Genomic DNA, 15,647 nt, shown 5'->3' with positions numbered 1-15,647 from the left:
ATGAACGTAAAAAGCACTAAAACTAAAAATGATTACAAACAGAAAGTAGAAATGGCAATTAAAATATGTATATATCATAAAAAGATCGAAGATCTACCACAGACTTTATTTTCCCAAGGGTTGTTTAAATTATGTCACTGCACCTAGGTTAGAGTCATTTTATTTTAATTTTGGTTTTTCCAGACACAGGGTTTCTCTGTGTAACCCTGGTTGTCCTGGAACTCACTCTGTAGAGCAGGCTGGCCTTGAACTGAGACCTGCCTATGTGAGCTTCCACACCTAGCTAGAGTTATTTTAAATTTCAGCCTTTCCTTTAATAAGAAGATTCTCAGCTTCCTGCCAAAATTCAAGGGTGTCTGAAGCCACCACATAGCATTGGTGTTTCCAAAGTTAATACAAACAACCCAACAGCAGTCTATACAAATGTTTTACTGCCACTCTAATATGGTACTTTAGTTCATTTTCTGGCTTAGGTTTGCTTAAAGCAACGGTATGTGGCCTTCAAAAACATTAGATCTAGGAATTATGGAGACAGTGACTCAAAGGTTGTACACATGCCAATATCTGACTATTGTTCAAGCTTTTCAGACATATGTGGAAGTTCTAAGATAACCTGTATCTAATGTCCTCATAATAGTTAGGGATATATGTCCCAACCCCAGGCTTTAATTTAGAAAAAAAAAAAAATATAAATTTAAAATAAAAAGCGAACTGATTGAAATATTCTGTGATTTGGCAAAAAAATATTATTATTTCTTATTATTAGAGACATAATCTCACATTATAGCCAAGTTGGCTTCAAACTCCCGCCTCCTGATCCTTCTGCCTTGGCCGCTCAAGTACTGGAATTAAAGGTGTGCTACCATCTCTGGCTTAAGTGTTTTTTCTTTTAATTATGAAGTAAATTTAATGAACTTTGTATGATAGCAGTTTGAAACAGTTAGAACCTATTGGGTAGGACATATTCACCAACTTGATACCAATGGATTTTGTAGTAACCTACCCATTACAAAGACAATGAGGAATTGTCTTCTTTTTAAAGTTAATGTCAAACTGGTGGCTGGTCTATTAAACTTGCATTTACTTACTAACAGCACTGGGTATTTATGCAAGCCTGGAACCACATTATAGTTTATATTTTCTGTACCTCAATATAAAATAAGCATTTTCAAAACACTGTTTTCTCTGTTCATGTAAGCAATACATACCCACCCTATTTAGAAAACTACAAACAAGCAAACAAACAAAATGCTGAGATTAAAGGAAGGAGACAGGAAAACTGTCTTATGACCCCCAATCCAGAGATAACTAACCTGAATATGTGGACACAGCATAATCTACCTTAATCTGCATGAGAGGCTGTATAGAACTTGACTATGGTCTAAGTGGTCCTGTTTTACCTGAGCCTTTAATGTCCATGTGAGAGTCACCACACGAAACAGAATAGATTCAACTACACATTGTATAATTCATGTTCTTGGGCCCTTCCTGAGGTGAATGGCACAGTGGCAAGTGAGGAGTCACAGGTGCTTTTCCTCTCTAGGAAAGCACCACTGTTGGAGTCATTGCTGCATTGCTGGCCCCAGATTCCTGGTTTTATTCATGAAACTACAACAGACCCTGGTGGCCTTGCTGTGTCCCCTCAGGCTTGTAAGAGTGAGTAAGCATTATCACCTGATCAGCCCTGCCAGTTCTGATGCTGCTGTGTGGCCCTTGCTTGGAGGACTAATTTTGGCAATTATTGCTCACCAATGCTTGAGCAATAGTTAGTCTTCACTAACTTCATTAACTTTAAAGCTTTACTATTAAAGATCTCCTTCTCTATGTAAATACTATGGTTTAATTTCTAAAGACATTCAACTCCTCAGCCCCAAGAAGCTAGATTTTTAAAATACTGTAACCCTTAAACCTTTATTTATTTATCCTTACTAATTTTACTACTAATTTTTGGTTAGCAGGTATACTAAATTAAAGAGACTCCTGAAATCCATATTATATATTCTAATGGCTTTAACAATATTTACTTTTAGTTTACATATATGAACAGTCTGTGCTTCATGTGTATGTCTGGTGACTGCAGAAGCTAGAAGAGGGTATCTGCTCCCCTAGGACAGGAGTTATCAGAGGCTGGGAGCTGCTATACCGGTGCTGGAACAAACCCCGATCCTCTACAAGAACAGTAGTGCTCTTAATTACTTGCTGTCACCTCTCCAGCCAAAGATATAATCCAATATTAAAAATGGCAAACATAACTAGATTATCTTTTTTTTTTTTTTTTTTTTTTTGGTTTTTTGAGACAGGGTTTCTCTGTGTAGCCCTGGCTGTCCTGGAACTCACTCTGTAGACCAGGCTGGCCTCGAACTCAGAAATCCGCTTGTCTCTGCCTCCCAAGTGCTGGGATTAAAGGCATGTGCCACCACCGCCCGGCGCTAGATTATATACTAATAGTCTCATTCATATTTTCTTAAGTCAGTTATAACCAAAAAGGAAAAGATAAAAGAAACAGATTTAAAGTAAAATCTATGTTGAGAAACATGAAGAGAGATGGGTTCTATGGGCTGAAAGATGTAAAAACCTACACTTAATATCATTCTGTGCATTCAGTAATCAACGAGTTTCCCAAGACAGACAAATGATGCAATAAACTGAAGACCAGGGCCAAGGTGAGGCCACAGCCAAGCAATTACAAATCTGAGAGGCCTCCTTACTTGTCTAGCAGCGAAGTTTTGGGGGTTGAGCCCTGTGCCGATTGCTCCAAGGCTGACGTTGGGTAGTGTGGAACCAGAGGGAGACAGCTTGTAGCTGGGAGAAGGGGAGAAGGGAGAGCAGGGAGCCTCATCCCCAAGGCACCCATCTTGATTGGAGAAAGGCAAAGTCAGCTGAAAGGTAGTAGGAGTTAGCCAATCACAATGAGTGTTGGTTAGTGAAGCAACAGAATGCAAGAAGGGAAAGAGAGACACACTAGGAATAAACAAAGCAAGAGTGGATTAGCAATAACCCCAGAAGAAAATTGGATCTGATAATAATCATCACATGTTGCCCAGCAGACACCATCTGTCAACCTCTTCAATAGAGACTTTCTCTTCCTCTAAGTTAGTAAAACCCAGTCATCCACCACACCAGGACAAGGGTTGTCAGACGCTGTTTATAAAGTCTAATACCCATTACTCTGGTGGTGTGACTCCTGAAGCAGAAGCCAGGCAATCTTCTTATGAATATGGTGTCACCTAGACTGGCAGCAATGCTATTGGCCCAGATGTCTATGTTTGGGTTTTAAATGTCTTATGGGGCCCAGGAGCACTATAAAACAGTATTCTGAACCAATAGTTTGATTAGAAATGTTAAAAATCACAACAAGTGAGTAAAAGTTACTTGCCTCAATCAGGAGTGAGACCTGAAGAATATATGGGTTCCCTGACACAAGTCACTAGGGCAGGGAAGCAGGAAGGACGGGGAGCCTCCCAGCCCAGCACCAGCTCGGACAAGATACAAATGTTTGCACAAAGTCCAGACTGTGCTGTAGCTGGCACAGCAGCAGGAACAAGAAGACTGCAGAGTAAACTGATCTCTAAAGTTTCTTCTCCATGTTCTAAGTGCCCTCCATCTCCCCCCAAAACTTACAGCTCTATCAGAAAACCGATAAGGACAGATGGCTCTTGTCCCTGCCCAATCTCTTGTTGACATCAGCTATTTTCATGTCACCACATTAATGTAGGGGATAGTCATGGTTTTAACTTGCTAGGTTTGGAAGTTTATGCTTTCTCTAGAATTAGCTATCAGAAGACAAATATGAACACAGTAATTCTCATAAACTTTTATTTTAAACAAAGCATTCAACTCACCTTCTCAAAATAAGGCCCACTGTCTGTGGTTCCCAAGTCTTTGGAATTAGGTGGACGGAACCCAGGTCGATCCTTCCTCATGATATCATTAAAATCCCCGAGATTCATTGTTCTCTTGTCCACATCAAATTTCTTATCTGAAAGGACATAAATAAAAACTTCAGGAATCAAAGTCTCCCTCAAGAGCCACATGTAACCTGGCCCATTTTTTCTCTGGGGTCCTGGGGACAAATTCTCTCTACTCTTAGGAATGAGACCAGCACACTGGTTCAGGGTGCTTGTTCTGTTCCTGGAGCACATAAGGGACTGTTTTTCAAAAATTAAATATGTATTTGCTGCAGCTTGTCTACCATGAAACACTTGAGAAACTTGAGGCAAAACTGATTAAACAAATATTTAGATTACAATTGACATGCTAGGTGAATACATCTTGCTCATGAAGTCAAATGTTCTCAGTGAGAGACCTGTCTATTTTGCTATGTTAGTACCTGTTAGATACATTGTTGGAGTTTTAAAACAATTATGGGGAACAGACAAATCATAGGTACTCCTATTGCTCAAAATTTAAAGCTTAAGCATTTAACCCAGTTGAGCATGTATGTCTACAGCACAGCTTCATCTGCATGTGTGACCCTGCTCTCTCTCTGCATACATGATGACTATCTCCTCCTCCCTTTCTAAGCCCTACAAGTCTGTTAAATGATGGCGTGATTGGGTTGCAGCTCAAACTACACATTACCATTGCTATCCAGGATTGTTTTCTTACTCTTAGTTTGATTCTTTTTATGTTCCTTGAGGTGAACAAAAGTATTACTGAGGAAAGACCTCACAGATGAAGGGCTGATCCTGCATCTGCTCTAGTCACAATGGAAAAGTGTGTCAATGATGAAAACCTTAGGGTACAGAGAGTCAATTTGATGGCCTAATTTACCAGTATCACAGACATATTAAAATAATCTGAATCTAGCTCCCAGTACTTGGAAAAAAATCTGGATGCTAATAAGGGATGGTCCAGTGAAGTCTGCACTTTCCATGCCATAACCAGCTCAGGCAGAACAAGGCTGATTCCTGAGGTGGACACACCCTCTTCACAATTAAACAGTTCACCTAGCATTTAACATCCCTTTGCATTCTCCTGGCTCTCTAGTCATTTGAATTTTCAACCTCTATACTGTGTAGTGCATGAAATTTTATACAAAATAAAGCTTTTAGTAAATGCCTATTGAACTGATAGCCTTAACCCAAGCAGGGCAGGAGATTCCCAAGGGCCTGTCATAGCCACGAATACATCCCATTCCTATTTGTGGAGAGATACACACCTACAGACAAATCCATTTTGCTGCTTGGGTTATCCTCAGTTTGACTCTGAACAAAACAAAGCAAACATAAGTGAGAAATAGTTAAGGATACAGATTTTTCAATCAGAGAAGAGGTGCTACTGTTCACTACATCTGACTACAGGCACTCCACAAGACCCTCTGCAGTGAACCTGAAACTGGAGTAGAGGCTGCAACAGTTTTGCAATCACAATTTGACGGCCATCCATGCTTAATTAAATGTCTAACACTCAATTCCACATGTAAGCAACATCAGTACAGCTATGCACAGAGGACCAGTTCAACAGCTTCCTGAGAAATAAACTCATTCTTCAGTAAGCATGGTCAAACGCCACAAGCCGTAGCTACATGATGACAACATCTTATGACGTGCCAGTGAGCAGATCTTGAACTGTGTAGCCAAGCTAAATCATTTGTCTTTTCACAACCATGGCCAGGTATCCTTAGTGTTCCCAAGAGAAAAGGAAATTAAAGATCCAGCATAAATTATTCTCTACATAATGAATTCCAGCATAGTTATTCTGATTATTTTTCTTTATAAAAATGATGATGCAAACACTAGTAACAAGTGTCCATTTAAGTGTCCTTTTTGTTTCTGCCTTTCCAAGAGAAAGAATGTTGGTATATATCACTTAATAAAATGAAAATACTGTTTAGCTCAGAGGGCCAAGAATACTGTTTAACCTATATTTAAATCTATAATTTTGTACTGTACAGGGTAGTGGTCCTTAAATTTGTACTATGCCTGTAATTTGAGATACATTTACACATGAAGAAAAATGAAACTTACCAGCAATCCCATATTTGAAAACTGTTTGGCAAGAGGATTCATCCACGAATCATTGTTTCCTCCTTTTATCGAGCACTACAGAAATGAAACATGCGACCTCAGTCACAGAGCCCATCACAGCCTCACAAACTATAAACTACACTGAAATGCAAAGCTGAGAGTTCACCTTTCTGAACCTGATAGCTTTAAATGACTAGTAAGCCCTAGGTCCAGTCATGCTTTTATTCCTTCCTACTTATCACAGTGAAGTGGAAAAACGAAGTTTACTTTTTACATGGAAAGAAGTAGTATCAGGTTGTATAAGATGTCTACATGCTGCTACTGCCATCTCCAGAAGAATGCTCTCCAGTGACCCCAGCAGGCTTGTAATGGAAAGAATTGCTACTGGTGCATGTTGTTTGGAAAGAAGCCTACTTCAACCAGTGGGGACAATGTGGAATGTATCCAGAGAGCTCTTCATATGGTTCTCAGCATGAAAGTCATCAGTTCTCAGTAGGAAAGAGGCTTGGAGAAAGACACTATCTTTGAGGTCTGGGGCAGTGGAAAGCAGGGATTAACGGGATGTGGGGTGAGCTTTGTGGACCTGTGCATTCTATAGGTAAAAATTCCACATGTTATGATATATCATGCTTGTTATTATTGTTGGTATTAGTTGAGACAGGATGTCCTCACTCACTGAAGCCTAGAATACCTTAAACATTTGATCCTTCTGCCTGTCTTTAAAGGTTATGATTACATATATGAGGCACCACAACTGGCTTGTTTATGCGCTCACTCTCTCTCCCTCTCCATAAATAAATGTATATTATAATATTGTATCATATACAAATATATCTATATAACATTATACATATTATATGTTATATTGGAATATTTATATACAATACCATATATAATTATAAATACCTATATTAATTATATAAGTTAATAATAATATATATTAAAGTGATAGGATACCTATATTTAGTTAAGATTAAAGAAGAATCCTCCTGGAAAGCAGGAGAGGTAGTGAGTTTATTAGTGCAGAGCTTTCAGCTTTAGAAGAAAACAAACTGTGTGTGAACATACTGAATGGCATCGACTTGCATTTAAAAATGGTTAAGATGACAATTTTTACATTATGTATATCTTATCACATTAAAAAGGTGAAGTCCTCAGTACTGAAGGTCAGAACCACTGGCATCAGAATTGAAACATTTGACTCCCAATTAAGTAAATCTTGGTTGCCTTCTGAGTTGGGAGGATTCAATTAGGACTTTTTACTCAATTACTTTCGATCCACTGCTAATTTGTAAATGACCAAAAGATTGCCAAAGAAGTCCAGACACATGAGAGTACCAAAGACGCTGAGCAGTGAAGTGAGATTTCTTTAGTGACTAGAGTAAGAAAAGGCAAGTCCTTAGAGAAGGGGAAACCCAGGAAGAGCTCCTTCAGGCAGTGTCTCTAACAGAAAACAACTGTTCTATACTACAAAAGAAATTAGAGCACTGAAACACACAGCTTCAGGACACAGGGTGATGGTCAGGTGAGGGTCTTGTGAGACAGTATCAGGGATCCAAAGCCTGGGAGGATTAGAAAGCATTTCACAGGGCAGGGTTCTCAGGTTGAAATTAACCATAACAGTGTATTTTCCTTTTTTCTACTCTGTGTCTGTGGTGTGAGTGTATGAGAGAGAAGAAACAGAGAGACAGAGAGTCAGAGAGAGAGACAGACAGACACACACACAGAGAGAGAGAGAGAGAGAGAGAGAGAGAGAGAGAGAGAGAAAGAGAGAGAGAGAAAGAAAGAGAGAGAAAGAGAAAAAGAGAGAGAACCTTTTTTTGTACCTGAACCACTGTCAAGACAGTGGTTCAGGTACAAAAATCATGGCCACAGATGAAATACTAGTGTCCTACGTAAAAGCAGTAGTAGAGTGCTTGCCTAGCATTCTCAGGGCTCTGGGCTCCATACCCAGGACTGTAAAATAAGTAATAAACCACGACATTCCAAGAGGAAACTTGTTAAAAGTAAAGTGAGGTGTCTGGAAGGCACAGCCTGGCCCAGGATGTGAGGAAAGAGTCTAGTTATAGCAGTACTAAAAATGGGGCTTTCACTTTACTGGGAGAAGGGTCTGGGCCTTGGGACGAGTCAGGTAAAATTAAGACCCACTGAGGACCACCGGGAAAGCCAGTACTATTTGGTATCATTTTTACATTTTCATGGAGATTTGCTCACAGGACTTCTTTGTCTTCAAATCAAAAGCATAAGGCATTTAAAAAGCAGGCCTCAGGAACTACTTAAAATAAATTATAACATGGAAACCTAAACTCAATTACCTAACTTACAAACTTCATTTTACCCATAGTGCCACTTCTAATAGTTCAAGCTTTCATGGATAGAAAGATTAGGAGACACAAGGAAGTTATTGACTTATAAGGAAATGCTTGGTGACTCTAGTGCCTGCCTCATTTCCTCCATAAACGAAGTCTCAGTTTTACCTTCTAGAAATGAGTAATCAAACGGAAGCCTTTCTAAAGTACTCACTACCTTCATTTGTTTCTTCCCTCCTTGTCCCCAGCTTGCTGAGTTGTGGGAGGAAGTGCTTCCCTGAGAGCCGGCGGTGTTCCAGACTCCTCCATCATCCTCCTCTTCCCAGCTAGGATGGCGAGCTCCTGTGACTGGTCCGTCACTCTCCCCCCAGCCGTCTTGCATAGATTTGGAATCTTTAAGGAAAGAGTGAATCAATTCTTTGCAGTAAATACATGTAACAGAGAGATTTCTTGCAAATGCTGCATTTTAATATCTTTGCAGTTTTGTCTGCTCCATCTACACGCAAGGCAAATGCATTACTCATACTTAAGAGAGAAGACAGCAGACCTTACAATCAAAATCTCTGGACTGCTTCTATGGCTCTTCCTGGAACCAAGGAGATAGTGATTTCAAAACTCAAAGATCTCATCTCTATCCTAAGAAATTTCAAAACTGGGTGTTGGTGCATACCTGTAATGCCAGCACTTGGGAAACTAAGGCAGGAAGATTACAATGAATTTGAGGCTAGTATCAACGGTTTCAGACACTATCCCAAACAAATCAACAAAAATTGTGTGTGTGTCTGTGTGAATATGAGTGAGTATGAATTCTGCATTTCCCCGATAAGAGAATGGTCGCTCTTAGTGAGCATGGCTGCTGACTGTCAAATCTCTTTTATATTCCCAAATGTAGGTACTCAAATAGATGTGACCAAAACACAACTGTCTACCTTGTTTGGGATGAAGCAGAAATAAAAATGGGAATAAAAAACCACAAGGCCACCTGGTGGTGGTGGTACACGCCTTTTAATCCCTGTACTCAGGAGGCAGAGGTGGTTGGATCTGAGTTCAAGGCCAGCTTGGTTCCAGGACAGCAAAGGCTACACAGTGAAATCCTGTCTTGAAAAAACCAACTAACAACAAAAAACCCACAAGGCCATGGAAACTCGAAGGTTATTAGGTCCATAAACATATTTGAAATGCATTTGGTACCGAGGAGGATCCTAGATGAGGCTTTGATAAGAAAGGAGGAAAAAACGTAGAGGGCAGAAAGGGAGAAGAAAAGACAGGACAACCAGAGAGGAAGGCGCTGGACACCAGTCTCCAGTTGGTTCTACCACCACACCCTTTTAACAAATATTGTTACTATGAAGCTTGCAAGAAAACATTCACTTCCCTCCAAAAATACTGTATGGAACTGGATTTGCCTTCATGTGGAGTGGGGAGCTGGAAAGTGGCTCTTCTCTGTACTACCTCCAATGACTGCTGCTATCCTTAAGACCAAGACCAGGCTGATGAGAGACAAGTCGCCACTTGTAAACCAAGTCTACTTACTGGGTTTCATGGCATTGGGAGCGTTGGCAGGTGTGTTTCCCCAGCCTGTGGTTGATGCTCCTGCATCATCCATTTCACCCCACCCAGGACTGCTTTCATTTGGCTCACCCCAGGCTGAAGTCCCATTATCTGGAGCAGGTGGTGTGCTTTTGCTCCAGACTGCAAAAAAGAAATGTGTGTCTTTAAGGATCCATTGAATACTTAAGATCCAGTGGAGTGAAGGAGGCAGGTACAGTTATACTTTCTTGGCAGAAACAAATTCAACCTTCATGGAGGGCATTTGGTAAAGTCACTTTCCAAAGGTCCAATGTATATGAATTTTGACCCAGTAAACTCACTGCCAGGAAAATTTACCCTAAAAAAATGTACTAAAGTGATGAAAGTATATATACAACAGTGTTCAATGTATTAACTCTAGAAAAAAAAAATGGAAGCAATTTAAATATCAGAATGAGACAGGTTACGCCAAGTGCGGGTAAGGTATAGCTTAAATACCTACCAGAGGAGACAGGTTCATAAACCTGAGGACATAAAGTGAACTACATATGAAATAATTAAGCAAAAGAACTGTATGTGCTACAGAAAGCTTAAATATACATGAGAAGAATGAGGACATAGCTACAGGACTACTGCCTGCCTACCAGGGAAAGGCCCTGGGACCCACTGTCAGGATCCCTGCCTCTTCCCCACTAAAAAGCTGACCAAAAAAAAGGCAAAATGAACACTGCAGAAGTACAACCCCTTCCCTGCTAGAAAGAATTAAAGCTTAGGTATATTTGTAATACATAAGAGCAAGACTTATGAAGGAAACAAATTTCAATGGATCTCAGCGAGAAGCCCAGAGGCTAAGAGTCTCATCTATCGCCTTTGCTGTCCTGTACAGTTTGGAGAGTCTTCTGTGAACACAGGATCTTAAAGCACTAAGAGTGTGATTCTGGATAAGCAGTTAAAGAGTATCCTCTATTTCTGTCCTCCTTTTTTTTTTTTTTTTTTTTTTTTAGTACTTAAAAAAAGTTAGTTAAAACAGTCACTTTGCATGTTAATTAGTGTTCCTAATTATATTTACTTAAAAATTAGGTTTACTTTGAATGCTGGAAAACTTAACATTATGATTAATTTTAATTAAAACAAAAAACAACCTAACAATCCTGAAAGGTACATTTTCTTAATTGGTGAGTCTTCTACAGGGACATTCATGCCAAACTGAGAAGAGAATTAAGCGTTGTTGCAGCAGTTGGATTTTGGGTATCTGACTGTCCTTAGATCATCTTTGTATGCACGCTGACTGCTACAGTCAACAATTAAGTCACGTGGAAGGAGGGAGGAATGCAGCTTGAGGTGGAGCACTTGCTAAGCATGCTCAAATCTCTGGGTTTCAGCCCTAACACTATAAAAATAAAACTATAAAAGAATTTTGGAGACCCCCAACTATCCAGATAACCAGCTGAGATACAGCATTGTGACAGTCTCCAGAAGAACACCAGAGTGCTCTCCTTTGCAGAGGAATAGAAGCACAGAAGGGGGGTTCATAGGTAAAGCCAGGAAGGAAAGCCAGTCTTTTTCTACCTTAGTTCTTCATTTTTAAACCTAGTTTGTTCTGCAAGAAATAAGCTTATTTGGTGATTTTTTTGTTTGTTATTTTAAAAATTATACAGACCAATTGTAGAAAGATAATTCTGGGTACCAAAAGTGTTGTCATCTTTTCTTTATACTAAGAAAGGCCACTGTAATGTATGAGAGCAGGTGCCATCTCCAGTGTACCACAGAAAGGTTCTCGGAGAAGAAAGCTGGAACTGGAGGAACCAGCAGAATAAGTTAAATAGGTGCACCTTAACAGATAGGGCTTAGATCAGGATTTCTTTTATTTTACTAAGACCTATGAGAAAAGAGTTTGTACCTACCTGATGCTGATTTTCCGGTCATCGGGGTAGGCAGGTTTGGTTCTCGAGGTGCTGGGCCCCCTTGAGAATTCTTATCCCAAAGGTTCACATTCTTGTAGTTATAACTGTTAGGATCTCCCCAAGCTGAAGTGCCATCATCAATGTCCATTTTTCGACTAATTGACTGCGGGGATGGTTCCTCCCAACCACTGGGTTCATCATCCTTAGGGGTTGCAGGCTGGGGCCCACTGCTCCAGTTGGAATTAGACGGTCGAACATTGCCTTGAGGTGGTGGGGGTGGGCCTCCCCATGAACCAGAAGCCTCTGGCTGTGGTGGTGGTGGTGGCTGCTGCTGCTGCTGCTGCTGCTGTTGGTGTTGTTTAGTCCAGGAATTGGGCTGTCTGCCCGTCTCATTCCACGCAGGGGATCTTTTGCAATCTTCCCACCCACCTTTTGAAGCTAGGTTTGTATTCCCACCATTACCCCAAGTTCCAATTTCATTCTGCCCTCCTTCACCCCACCCAGACACAGGCTTACTGGCAGAACTTTCCCAATTGTTATTTTTCACTTGATCAACCTCCTCGCCCCAACCATTCTTCCCAGAAGTCCATCCTTGGTTGGGCTGGCGCCCACCTCCCCACCCCTGATCCTTACAAGAACTCTCATTCCAAGAGGACGGTGTCTTTTCGTCTGCTCGCCCTCCTCCCCAGTTAGCAGAGTTGTTGTTCTTATAGTCACTCCAGCCTCCTGTGCTCTTGGGGTCTTTCCACTCTGTCGAGGCTGAGAGCTCCCCCCATCCAGACTTCATTTGATTGCTTTGGCTGGGTGCATCTCCCCAGCCCCCTGAGTTCTTGGTCTGTGTGGCAGCGCTCTCCCACCCCTCAGTTCCTTTGTCAGATTTCCCCTCAGGCCTTGGCGCCTCTTCAATATCCCACACTGTGTCCTGCTTAATTTGAGTTTGGCCCCAGCCAGTGTTTGAGAGCACCCTAGGGTCCAAATCAGTCCGGCTCAAAAGAGTCTGCAAGACAGCCTGGCAATCAGGATGTGTGGGCCTGTACGACCTACGACCGGAATTATGACTGTCACTACTTCCTGCTTTATGGTTGCTTCCAGTGCTTTGACCTCCAACTTCACTTCCTGCGGAGCTGGAAGATCTTCCCCAACAGGGAGCCTGGGCATTGCCTTGGTTTTCAGGGAGGGGGTGGCCCTTTTGATTGTCCCATGCTCCAGTGCTAGAATTTGGTTGGTTTGGACCACTCCATTCTCCAATTTTCAACTCATCAGACCCGGTCGGCTGTTTCCATTCTCCCTGAGAGACCCCAGATGTCATTTTGTTCCCTTCACCCCACTTGTTGTCATTAGAGTCCTGAGGGCCAAAGTTCCAGGACCCACCCGTAGACCTGTTATTGTTGTCCCAAGAGTCACTTTTTGACCCAGTTGGTTTTGGAACAGAAGCTCCTTTCCAGGAGTCCTCTCTGTCTTTTCCATTGTTCCCATTATTTCCAGAATTGCTTTGTCCAGAGACTGTGTCAGTTCCAGAAGGCCCCCTAGCTGCACCCCAAGACCCAACACTCCCAGTCTTTCGATCTCCAGTGCTTTGTGAAGGGGTATCAGTGCTCCTGGAGGTGTTCCCCAAGCCCATTCCAAAGGGCATTCCCTTATTTTCCATGGGGTTTGGTGAACTTAAGTTCAAGGAGTTAGTGTTTCCATTTTTTGGTCCATCAGTGTTATGAATTTGAGCCTGTTCTCTGCCAGAGACAACAAAATTAACACCCGCATTTTCCATCTTTGACTGCTGTTCCCTGGATGCCTGACCTACTGTGCTAACTTGTGCACTGGAACTACTATTTTCTGTTTCCAATGCCCCTTTCCTAGAAGTTCCTTCTTGGACCAGTGCTGGCCAGGCAGATGGGTTGCTATTTGGGTTAAAGTTGCTGAAGCCAGAGCCAGGTCCAATTCTATCCTGACCACTTGCACTCCTCCAGTTTCCTAGTCCATTGTTGCTATCTGAAGTAGAGTTGGGAGATTGAACAGACTTAGCCTTAGGGTCAGATTTCCAGACCCCAAGATTACATTCGTTCCCAGAACTTGCAGACTGGCACTGGCTCCCTTTGCCTTTGTTACTAGTGGTGCTTCCTGGCAGAGTGCTCTTCTCAGAGCCAGGGTTCGAGGCACTGTTGTTATCGGTGGTGTTTTCGGAAGAAGATTCAGTGTCTTTGCTGGCAATACAAGGCCACTCTTCCATGTCAGACCCGTCTACAATCACCTTGTCCCAGATGTGAATTGGGTTGGGGGAGGCGCCGTTGTTGGAGGAGGCTCCCGGGCCCCAAGTGGAATTTGCATAATTTGAAGCAGCAGCACCTCCAAGGGTTGACTCTGGGAAAGAGATCATCTGTTAATCATAGCTGGACATCCATATCATCAACACCTGGGGCTCTGACTGCCCTTGGAAAGCTCAGTGCATCCCCTAGACTAGCTTGCTTACTGGGTCGATTTTCTTGAGTGATTTTAGTACAGTATCTAGAGTCACCTCTTTACATAAGTGTGTACCCCTGTCATAGTGCCAGTGTGGAGATCAGAGGACAATTTGTTGGAGCTGGTTCTCTCCTTCTAACATGTAGGTCTTAGGGACTGGAACTCAGGTCATCAGGCCTTTGAGGACATGCTAGAGTTCCTCTCTGTCACTGGCTAGTACTGTATGTGCTACATCTAACACCGTATCAGCTCTCAAAAGCTACCTACTTATCATTCTTGCTGAAACAGAAGGACACTTTTGTGTGTTTCTTTATTCTAACACTATGGCTGGAGCTGTTTTGGTTCTATCACTGCTCTCTGAGAGCATACAATTCCTCAGTGCACAGAAGAGCAAAATCCACTGGTTGGTTTCAGATGTTCTATGACCTAAGGCCAATCAGTTTTTTCAGTTTTATCTTTTACAACTTTCTACAAAGATGTCTACAGTCTTACTCTGGGCACCATTTTAGGCTGGCACCTACTGTTTTCTCCTCCCAAGTCCACACAGTGAAATTTATTCATCTTTTTAGACATACTTCAAGTGCCACTTTATCTATGAATCTACTTCTGAGCTTATCACCTAAAAATCATCTCCCTCTATCAAGAGCCATTTTTCTCATGTGGTAGCCCTCTGTTCACGTGTTTCCTGTCCCACACTGGTCTTTTCACTGAGAACCTATCTTGCTAACGTGTGAATTCACACAGTGGCCTGTGCATTCTGCTCAGTAAGCCTTCTCTGAATGATGAGTGTCCCTTAGCTAGATCCTGAGATACAGGAGTATGCATCAGATAGGTTTAGACTCCCAAGGGGATTAAACCTGATAAATCAGCACTGCATAGCATATAGTTCAATGGAATGTAACATATCTAGTGTGTATGAGGGGGAAACTAATGTATTTTAATGAAAAAATTTTCCAAACTTATTTTTCCATTAACCAATTTTTAATTAATAAAAAGTTAAAAACAATACTTTAAAATGAAGAAGCACAGAATCTTAAGACCTTAAGACAATGCTAGTCTTGCCTATTCTTGATGATATTCAAAGTCTAGTTGTTTTTCTTTAAAATGCGTTTTAAAATTCTATTTACTTATTTGTATGTGTTCTATGTGGTACACATGGAGGTCAGAGGTCAACCTCTGGGCGTCAGTCCTTTCTTCCCACTATGTGGGTGGGCTTGAAGATGGAACTTAGCCACCAAGCTTAGTGGCCACCACCTTTGTCTGTTCACCTTCCTCTCTAGCTCTCTAACTCAAGCTGTAAATGTTAATATAACCTAAAAAGGCACATTAGTTTTTAAAAGGGGCTGGAAACTCTCTGCTACTTAAACACTTGGTGGCACATGATCTCACAAACCTGAGGTAGGAGGATAATGGGCTTGACACCAACCTGGGCTATACCTGAGATCCTGTTTCAAAAGACAAGACAGAAAGAACTCTCTAGA

General features: G+C 41.6%; 1 protein-coding gene across 13 annotated transcripts in view; it reads right to left on the bottom strand.

Annotated features, from left to right (window-relative positions):
* Tnrc6b (trinucleotide repeat containing adaptor 6B) overlaps positions 1–15,647 on the bottom strand; it is a 205,858-nt gene that overhangs the window by 32,885 nt on the left and 157,326 nt on the right. For 6 of the 13 annotated variants that reach the window (XM_076911653.1, XM_076911652.1, XM_076911654.1 and 3 more), the window contains 7 exons: positions 11,713–14,067; positions 9,812–9,970; positions 8,493–8,671; positions 5,970–6,044; positions 5,162–5,207; positions 3,843–3,979; positions 2,709–2,879 (listed from right to left, as the gene is read on the bottom strand). In XM_076911653.1, coding sequence (XP_076767768.1) covers positions 2,709–2,879; positions 3,843–3,979; positions 5,162–5,207; positions 5,970–6,044; positions 8,493–8,671; positions 9,812–9,970; positions 11,713–14,067 — 3,122 coding nt within the window. The remainder of the gene's footprint in view (positions 1–2,708; positions 2,880–3,842; positions 3,980–5,161; positions 5,208–5,969; positions 6,045–8,492; positions 8,672–9,811; positions 9,971–11,712; positions 14,068–15,647) is intronic. The other 7 variants (XM_076911655.1, XM_034516480.2, XM_076911659.1 and 4 more) reach the window with 6 other exon arrangements.

The sequence above is a fragment of the Arvicanthis niloticus genome, chromosome 13 (assembly GCF_011762505.2).
Source record: "Arvicanthis niloticus isolate mArvNil1 chromosome 13, mArvNil1.pat.X, whole genome shotgun sequence".
Lineage (NCBI taxonomy): Eukaryota > Metazoa > Chordata > Mammalia > Rodentia > Muridae > Arvicanthis > Arvicanthis niloticus.
Note: the sequence above shows the minus strand (reverse complement) of the source record. Positions and strands in the feature narration are given on the sequence as shown.